The sequence below is a fragment of the Salvia splendens genome, chromosome 7, assembly GCF_004379255.2.
Source record: "Salvia splendens isolate huo1 chromosome 7, SspV2, whole genome shotgun sequence".
NCBI lineage: Eukaryota > Viridiplantae > Streptophyta > Magnoliopsida > Lamiales > Lamiaceae > Salvia > Salvia splendens.
In genome coordinates this window covers 31792404-31802528 of record NC_056038.1, presented here as the reverse complement: position 1 = coordinate 31802528, position 10125 = coordinate 31792404, and the positions used below count along the sequence as shown (strand labels likewise).

General features: G+C 39.8%; 1 protein-coding gene across 1 annotated transcript; it reads right to left on the bottom strand.

Annotated features, from left to right (window-relative positions):
• Positions 1–8137: 8137 nt before the first annotated feature.
• Positions 8138–9111, bottom strand: LOC121810296 (VQ motif-containing protein 4-like). The gene has a single exon (XM_042211094.1). It carries the CDS (start codon positions 8953–8955, stop codon positions 8356–8358), a length of 600 nt encoding a protein of 199 aa, XP_042067028.1. The 5' UTR covers positions 8956–9111; the 3' UTR covers positions 8138–8355.
• Positions 9112–10125: the final 1014 nt, after the last annotated feature.

Genomic DNA, 10125 nt, shown 5'->3' with positions numbered 1-10125 from the left:
CCGACTATTTTGCCGACCTGCAGCGGTTTCCGGCGGATTACTTCAGGCACCGTTTTCGCATGTCAAAGCGCCTGTTTATGCGTATTGTCAACACATTGTCCACCCGTGTTGAATTCTTCCAAACAGGTCCAGATGCAGTCGGCCGGCAAAGTATCACGCCGTTGCAGAAATGTACGTGTGCCATCCGAAAACTCGCTACTGGGCAAACGGCCGACCTCTTCGACGAGTATTTGCATGTCGGTGAGTCCACTGGAATCCTTTGTCTAAAATTTTTTTGCGAGGGCGTTCGTACAGCTTTCGGTGATGAATTCCTTTGATCACCCACCACCGATGATTGCCAACGGTTGCTTCGTCTTCACGAATCAGTCCATGGCTTTCCCGGAATGCTTGGCAGCATTGACTGCATGCATTGGATGTGGAAGAATTGCCCGACTGCTTGGAGGGGGCAATACTTAAGCGGCCACAAAGGCGGCGGCCCAACACTTATCCTAGAGGCGGTCGCCGACTACCGCCTATGGATTTGGCATGCATATTTCGGTGTTGCCGGATCCAGGTGTTGCCGGATCCAACAACGACTTGAACGTGCTCTATTCTTCACCCCTCTTCAATGATGTGTTGAATGGTATAGCACCGGCGATCGACTTCACCGTCAACGGAAATACATACCACATGGGTTACTATCTCGCCGATGGTATCTACCCAAGGTGGTCGACTTTCGTGAAGACGCTCAGCAACCCGCAAGACCTGAGACGGGTTCTTTTTGCGCAGCGTCAAGAGTCCGCGCGAAAAGACGTCGAAAGAGCCTTTGAGGTCCTTCAAGCCCGATTCAACATGTGAAGGCCCCGGCTCGGCTGTGGTACTTGAACAAAATCGCCGACATCATGTACACGTGTATTATCTTACACAACATGATTATAGCCGACGAAGGACCGAGGGTGGCTAGCTTCTACGACGAGGATGAAGCCGGAAGCCCAAGCGCGAGCTCTCCCCCACGCCGAGGTGTACATACGACGGTGGGTGAGAGGATCGAAACAAGGCACACAATGCGCGATACCCGAACCCACGTTGAGCTACAAGAAGACCTAATCAAACACATGTGGGAGAAATTCGGCAACGCGTAGTGGCGTTTTTAATTTTACTAATTTAATTATGTAATTTTTAATTTGTAGGATTTTAATTATGTAATTTTTATTTTTTAGGATTTTAATTATATAATTTTTAATTTTTTGGATTTTAATTAGGGATGTCAATGTAGCCCGCAACCCGTGGGCTGGCCCGAATAGCCCACCAAATTTATAGGGTTAGGGCTGGAAATTTCTAGCCCGATAAAATTAAAACCCGATTAGCCCACACCCGATTAACCCGCGACCCGTTAGGGCTAGACCCGAAAACCCGATGGGCTGGCCCGAAAACTTCACGAAATATTTAAATTTAAATTTACTTAAAAAATATTTAAACTTCTAAAACATACATTAAAAACTTCAAATTCACTTAAAAAATATTTAAATTTCTAAAACATACATTAAAATTTCACGAAATATTTCAAAATTTAGTATTTGATCATGCTTTTGATTGAGTTTGACCATATATATCAAATTTATCATAATTAAATATTTTACATTTTATAAATATAACTAATTTTCATCATTATTTATTGGATTGATCGCATGTTAATCTTATCTGTAGCAACCCGATTAACCCGCTGGGCTAGCCCGAAACCCGAGCTTTTAGGGTTAGGGTTGAACTTTTACAACCCGAAAGAATTCACAACCCGATTAGCCCACACCCGATTGACCCGCAACCCGAGTAGGGCCGGCCCGAAACCCAATGGGCCAGCCCGATTGACCTCCCTAATTTTAATTATGTCTTTTTTATTTTATTTGTAATTTGTAATATTATTTCAGCTTTTTTAATGAATTTTAATATTATGGAAATGTTTTTATTTAAATTGAATTGTGCTCGTCCTTGCGGAAGAGCAAAGTTGTGGGTGTTGTGCTCTTGCCTAAGAGCAGGCAAAAAAAGTGGGGTCGGACCCACAACCGTGCTCGCTGGCAAGAGCACGGTTGTGGGCGCTCTAAGACCATCCACTACGCGTCTCGCCGGCGTCTCGCGTCTCGTCCCGGCGAGACGGGACGCCGGCGCGACGCGTTGCAGCCTCCATCTCGTCCCGCGTCTCGTCCCGGCGAGCCATGAGACGGGCTGTCTCGCCACGCGCCGAGGCGACGTGGAGCAACCCGGCGTCGTGCGTGACGCCCACTCGCCGGCCCGCGAGTGGGCGTCGTCACGTGCTGACGCAATAAATATTTTTTTTAAAATAAATCGAATTTAAATAAAAAAAAATATTTGTAACGGTAATAATACCATTTTTTTGTTTTTTTTTATAATTTTTTGATTTTTTATTAATTTTTTTACTCTATAAATACTCCTAAACTCATCATCATTTCACACACAACTACACATCTATTCTTCCTATCATCTAAATTTTCTCTCAAATTTTCTCTCAAATTTTCATAAACCAACTCAAGATGTCCGGCGACGGCGACGGCAACTACGGCGGTTCCGGCTCCGGCGGGTGGGATCTCAACGCGTTCGGCGATTGGGAGACCATGATCAAGACATTGGGCGGTTCGTCAACCCCTGGGACTCAGGGTTCGGCGATGCCGGGGGGTACCAACCACCCAATTTTGACCTTGATGCATATGTCCGTCCCTCCGCCAAGCGGTATTCGCAGGGATTATCCCAGATCCGGGAGGATTTTCCCGGTGGCACTGGCGGTGGAGGTGGCCGAGGCGGTGGAGGTGGCACTGGCAGTGGAGGTGGCGGAGGCGGTGGAGGTGGCACTGGCGGTGTACAACCCCAGGCGGGCGAGGACGAAGAAGAAGAAGAAGAAGAAGAAGAAGAAGAAGAAGAAGAAGAAGAAGAAGAAGAAGAAGAAGAAGAAGAAGAAGAAGAAGAGGATCTTGGCCGGCATTCGTACAACAACTTCGAAACAATGGCGGTGTACAACGCCTGGATCACGGTCTCGTACGATCCCATCGTCGGGAATCAACAAACCCGGAAGTGTTTCTGGGAAAAGGTCTGCGAGGTCTACCACCAGATAAAGCCGAAAGGCTCCCGCAAGCGCAAAGTTAAAATGCTCCGCTCTCACTTTGACCGAGTCGACCGACAGATCAAAAAATTCTGCGGCATCTACTCGACTGAAGAGGCGCGCTACCAAAGCGGCGCGACGGCCACCGACATTTTGACGTCCGCTTTTGCGCGCCTACTACCAGGACGAGGGTCATCAATTCAGATTTGTTGATGTTTGGCAGGCCGTCAAGGACGAGGAACGGTGAGCCGGAGGTTTCCGCTCCAGCTCAGGCTCAACCTCGAAGCGCACGAAGCATACGGCGAGTGGCCAATACTCGTCTGGTGGTGCGTCTGGTGGTGACACCGATGGCATCAGCCAACCTGAGGCTGAATCCCGGGAGTTTGCGGGTACGGTCGGCGATGCTGGAGGATCCGCGCATGGCCGCCGTCGGCCGCAAGGGACGAAGGCGGCGAAAGCGGCTAGAGCAAGGAAGGGCCGAGGCGAATCAAGCCAGCCGGCCTCGGGCTCGCGGGGAGGCTCGGACACACTTATGGTGGCGTACATGACCGCCACAATGGCGGACACTTCCCACTTCTCGTACGCCCAATTCACGGCCTGGTGGAACGGAATTGTTGCTATGGCAGCACAACTGACCTTCCGACACCCCCTAAACCTCGACCGCCTCCAGAGGATGATTCGCCGGCGGAGTAGTTTTTTTTTATTTTGTGTGTTTTTTTATTTTGTGTCTTTTTTATTTTGTGTGTTTATTTAGTTTGTGTGTTTTTTAATAAAGTGTTGTTTTTAATAAAGTGTGTTTGTTTAAATTGAATTGGGTAGAAAAATAAATTCTAAATGAAATTGATTGAATAGTAATTAAGGGACGGTATAGAGACGGTTAAGAGACGGAGCGTTGCAGGTTCCGTCCCTTAGTTAAGGGATGGAGGAAAAAATGACAGTGGGCCCTCAAATAGTGCTCAAATAGTAGTTAAGAGACGGTATAGAGACAGCGTAGTGGATGGCCTAAGGCGCCAGATTTAAATAATGAAGTCAAACATTAAAACCAAAGTCAACTATATTTGTCTTCTTCAACGTACACTTGCATTTAGTAGGATGTTCTCCACAATTAATCATATATCCAAAATTAAAATAGAATAATTTTTTTAAAATAAAATTAAATTGAAACATATGATTTTTGATCGAGAGTGCATTGAGAAATTATATCTCAAAATTTATTGAAAATATAGAAGTTGCATTCATAAAAACTCAGTACTATTTATTAGTAAGTAACACTTCTGAATGAGAATCTATATAATATTTGTGGCAAAGTTAAAGATTTCTTCTTTTTAGGTTATAACTTTTTTGTCCTTAACTAATATTCTCAATGCATGATTCAACTTTTTCTTCACCATAACCTATTCTATAATAATCTTTGTACATACTACAAAGCTTATCCCAATCATTAAAGATTTTAAATCCGAATAACCCCACCGTCGACCTCCAAGAATCGGATATGGATCCTCTGCTGTGCAATTTTGCACAGCAGGAGGTGCTGTGTCTCACATAGTAATAAAAAAATCAAATAAATTAAATAAATAAAATAAAATAAATATATATTATTTTATTTGTGTATTAGAAACAGCACCTCCTGCTGTGCAAAATTGCACAGCAGAGGATCCATATCCCCAAGAATCACCGGAAAATATCTTCTATCAGTCGTCGGCCCCTCGGTGTCCGTGCTCACGACCTATATGTGTGAAGCGAGGTTATAAGAAATATTGAGATGAGTTTTGGGGTCATGTTCGACCTATATTCACATAATTTCTTTTCAATTGGATGGAAAAAACGCTCACATTACAATATGGATTTTTCGAAAATTGATACTTCATAATATCTTTGTACAACTATTTTTCCGTATTATAATTGCTCAACGTTTTCAATTTTACGACTAAAATAGTTAGCAGTTGTGAATAGTGCAATTTAATGTTTGTGGCCTGGATTGGGGCATGCAGGGTTATAGAGTTGTGGCAAAAATAAAGGAAATGATGACGTAGAAGGGACTTGGGAACGGGGTTGTGGATGCCATAAAAGTAATGACCTGCCTCATTGCCAATCAATAATCTTAGGCATTTTCTCTGCAACGCAACCTAAGAACTTCTAATTCAGATAATTACATATTTTACTTTCATTTTAGTAGTTTGCTTCTCAAATGTTATCCGCATACTATCGCATACGAATATTTTTCTTTTGATATTTAGTAATAGGAGTATTAATTTTCTTTTTAAAAGAATATCACTATTGATATTTCGTTTTAACTTCAATGAGTGATTCAAAATTCCATAGCAGCAGTAATTAGTAAGGAAGAATTTATTGTGTTTTATCCTGTCATATTAATAAAACTTTATCCTATATAGGCATATCAATCAAGACAACTTATCAGATTTTGGGTCAGTCATACTCAAATTGTAAATTAATTAGGTGTACACCAATTAGGTTGAAATTTTATTATATTTACAATCCTAACTTTCAACGTACCAATTTTGGAGTCCAATATGCTAATCATACTAAGAATTTTATATAGTAGTAATATATAACAAAAAATATATATATACTAATCATATAAACAAACATAAACTTAAACACATTTAAGTATTACTATTATAAAAATTAAAAAAATACGACATTAGATCAAAATGATCAAAATAATGTTAGTTATATTCAGTAATCATACGATTTAATATATAAGAATTATAATGAATATTGCATGTTAAAAAATAATCCTCCCGTTCTTTAAAATTAACAACTATTTTTATGGTGGTCCGTCCATTAAAATTATGCATTTTCTATTTAAGAATTTTTTTTTTCTTTTCTAATGAGGTAAGACATCATTTCTCCAATAACAATATTTCAATCACTTTTATTTCCAATCTCTCTCTTACTTAACCAATAGTGCATTAAAACTCATATCGTTTTAAAAACCGTTATTTTTAAAAGATAGGTGATTACAACTTAAAATTTGTAAAACTAAATTGAAAAATATAAACATATTTCGATAAATTTCAAAACATATTTTTGGAATTAAGAATAATTCTTATACTGAACTAAAATTTTCAATTTTTTTTATTATTTATTATAATAATAAAAATTAATGTGTATATATATACATATAGACTAGAAAGTTAATTATACCTTATTTTTTGTAGTTTATCAAAGTATCAAATTAATTTCTAAACAAGGCGGAAGAAGAGACGATAGTGCCTAATCCAACGAACCAATTGATTTGGATTCAGAAATTTTAACCGAATTAAAATTTTATCAAATTAGAAATTTTCAATTAGGTCATCCGCAATGGGGCGGACGATGGCACGCCCGATGGCGCGCATCGTCCGCGTCCGCCATCGTCCGCTCTATTGCGGGTGCGTGACATAGGCCGCGGACGATCGTCGCGCCCTATACTAAGGGCGGACAATATCCATCGTCCGCGCCATTGCGGCCTACGCGGACGATAGACCATCGGCCGCGCCATCGTCCGCCCCACTGTGGGCTATGCGGACGATGGTCGCGGACGATGGCACGTGTTTTTTATTTTCTATTTAAATTTCGTTTCTCATTCATTTGTACATACGAACATATCGACTATCTCTTTATATATTCTCTCTCAACATCCAACTAAAATGATTGAAGAAGTGTGGGCTCGTAACCGCCGTCGCTGAGTTTGCGTTTTCTTAATTCGCATTGTAATGTTTTAATTTTTATTAAATGAAATGAAGTTTGTGAAATTCATATTTTAATTTATTAAGTTTTTTTAAATTCGTATGGATTTTGTAAATATTAAAAAAATGATGATGTGACGCGCCTTAGGACGCCCCACTGCAGGTGGGGAGGTAGGATGATAAAACTGATGACGTGGAGCGTCTTAGGGCGCCCCACTGCTGATGCCCTTATAGTCTTATCCAAAATGACATCCCAAACTCCATCGATAGTAGAAAATTACTACTACTACTATTTGGATTAGTAATATCGTGTGGAGAATTAGTGACATCCCAAACTCCACTCAGATTAGATTAGTAAAATCGCTGAAGAAGCAAGAAAGAAAAGTGGACCCACAAGCACAACAAACCAAGGAAAGCAAAAACACAGAAAGACCGCCTTGTTTTCTTGCTTTTCCTACATTCAAACTGGCTGTCCCTTTTAATTATTTGATGATCTATTTCTTGGCTTGAATCATCACAACAAGTCACACTTTTCTCCCTCCCACTATTTAATCACCTCTCCCTCTCTCCCTTATAGTCAAAAAAGATCCTTGAGTGCGTTTCGGACACACAAAAATAAAGAAACATCATCATCTTCTCCCCCACTCCATTTTTTTCAAAAGTTGTATTTAAAGTATCCTACCCAATTTCAACGATCAACTACATTTTTGGGACCATCCATCACCCCTTTAATTTGCATGTTTTACTAAAAAAAGCCTTATTAGCCAAAGTCATGCATTTCTCCATCAACGGCCAAGAAAGCTTCAAAGAATTCAATTGGAAGTAATTAATTCAAATTGAATGCCACAACAAATTAAAAGACCGTTTTATGTTGATATCATCGTCAACTTACTATAATTTGTCCAATTTATTTTCAACTTTAGCCGTGAAATTTAAAATGTAGGCCAAAAATGAGTAGAGGTCAAGAAGCTTGGCATCATTGTCTCATTAATTACAGAGAGATAGAGAGGACAAAGGAGTAGTAACATTTTGATGATAAAACCTCGATGTCAAAATGGGCATCTTCGTCCCACCCCACATAGGAGATGCAACAAATGAAGAGTCAAGATTCCTTTCCCCCTCCTTTCACTCTTTCGCTGACAGCTAATCCATTTTGGTTAAACCCCACTCAACAAATACCCTTTCTTTTTCCTCTAATCATGTGCCCTATTTTTTTATTTTTAATTCCCTAATAAAGTTTCGTATCAGCAACAATGTCAGTCGCCTCGACGACTTTCTTGAACATGCGTAGAAAAATAAGCGTAATTAATATATCGAGAGAATAAAAGAAGTTTGAAAAAGGCGGGCAAGCAATTAATTAGGAAAGAAAGAAAGAAAGAAAAATCCATTAATTAATTACACATCATACATGATGAGACTCAATCGAGTTGTTTAATTTAAATTTACTCTTGCTCCAAATTTTTCCATGGATTCATCCCAAAATCAAATCTTTGTGATTGATTATACAACATGAGAATGAATGGAAAACACAACTACCAATTTAATGAAAATTGATTGGAAAAAACAAGAACTCACTCAAGAATCGGCAACTCTAGGTGAAGTGACCGGAAACAATGGTAAAAGGCGGGGCTCCGAATCCCTAGGAGTATTAACGGGCGATGGGTGGAAATAAAAGCCTTTTTCCTTGATTGCCTTGTCCTCGGCCACGGTGTTCAAGTTACTCGCCCCGCGATTGAACGGGTCGGGTATGAGAGGCGTGACGGGGCTGAGCCTGAGCGACGGGAAATCGAGGATGCTCGGGGAGAGGGATTCGGGCGTTCCGGGTCGGGGCGAGCCCGCTAGGAAGCCTGGGGCGAGCGGGCTGATCTTGAAGTTCTTGAGGCTGTTCCTGCGCTCGTACAGCTTGGAGGAGGATTTGTCCTTTCTCGGGCCGGTCTTCATGGGCGGAATCGGGCTGCGGAGGGGCTCGGGGCGGGTTGATTCGGTGGAGCCCGTGAGCATTTGGACGACCTGCTTGAAGGAGGAGGTGTCGGCCTGGACGAAGGTGGTTGGGTAGGGGTTGTTGGGGTCGGATCTTGTGATGGGGATGGAGGGCGGAGAGAGGCGGTGGCTGAAGGAATTGGTGGTGGGGCTGTGGATTTTGGGGGATTCTTGAATTAGAGAAGAGTTCTCCATTTTAGCTTAGCTAGTCTAGTGGGTTTGTAATTGTATTTTCCTAGGTTACAGAGAGAGAGAGGGGTTGCTGTTACTCTGTTATGGAGAAGAAGATATTTAACAGAGAGAGAGAGAGAGAGAGAGAGTGAGAGAGAAGGATTTAACTTGAGATTAGGTTATGTGTTATTGCATCACTGGACTGTAACTTTTTCTGGTTGGTAAGAATCCTTTTTGCGCTCATTTCAAACAAACCCTAACCGTACTTACAGCGTCAACTTTAAGATTTGTATTTTTTTCTATTTCTGAAAACAGGATAAAAAATTCATGGTTAAATTCGGTATGTTCCGTAATTTTAAAAATCGGTTTAGGAAAAATATAAATTTTGGATTGATTTTCAATCATTTCACCGCGAAAATGTTTGGTGGATGTAGGAAAAAAAAATCGTTTTGGAATAATTGTGAATAAATCAAAATTTTGCTGTTTTCCAAATGATTTTTACACTTGTGGTCCACGTATGACTATATCTTTCACCTAACTATTACATTAGTACGCGCAAAAATATGGTCATTTTCATTTATGGAAAGTTATCCCAATTTATTACCCATATACACCAAGTTATTTATAATTTATACTACCATTAAAACATTACTTCAACTACTCTTCTCTCCCCCTCTCATACTTTACAAATTTTATCTTAATTTCCATAGCATATTATATGCCTATATTTTTATTGAACGAAGAGAGTAATGTACATAAATATAATATTTTAAGAAGCATAAAAGAGAAATAGGAATCAAATTTATAAAGAACAAAATCTTATCTCATAAAAGAAATCAAAATCAAATAAATTGTACATTTTCATACTACCTTTAGTGTCCACAATCTTATCTCATGACACAAATTATTTTATCACAATCTCATCCTATGAATATCATCACCCAAACACTATCATTTTACTTAATTAATATTTTAACATTTCTTAAATATATGTACTATGCAAGTTTGGAGAATTTGTTTTTCTTTCATCCAAAATAAAATTATAATAAAATTTTATATAGTTATACTATCTTAATAATAACTTATAAAAAAACTAAATGTCTCAATAAAAAAATACTTAAATCGCAACAAATATTATAATAGTAAGTACCAAATGGGTCTTTAACACTATAGGTTTTAATGACTTAGCATAAC

Coding starts and splice junctions, on each gene's coding strand:
- LOC121810296 (XM_042211094.1), bottom strand. CDS start 8,955: ATGGAGAACTCTTCTCTAATTCAAGAATCCCCCAAAATCCACAGCCCC.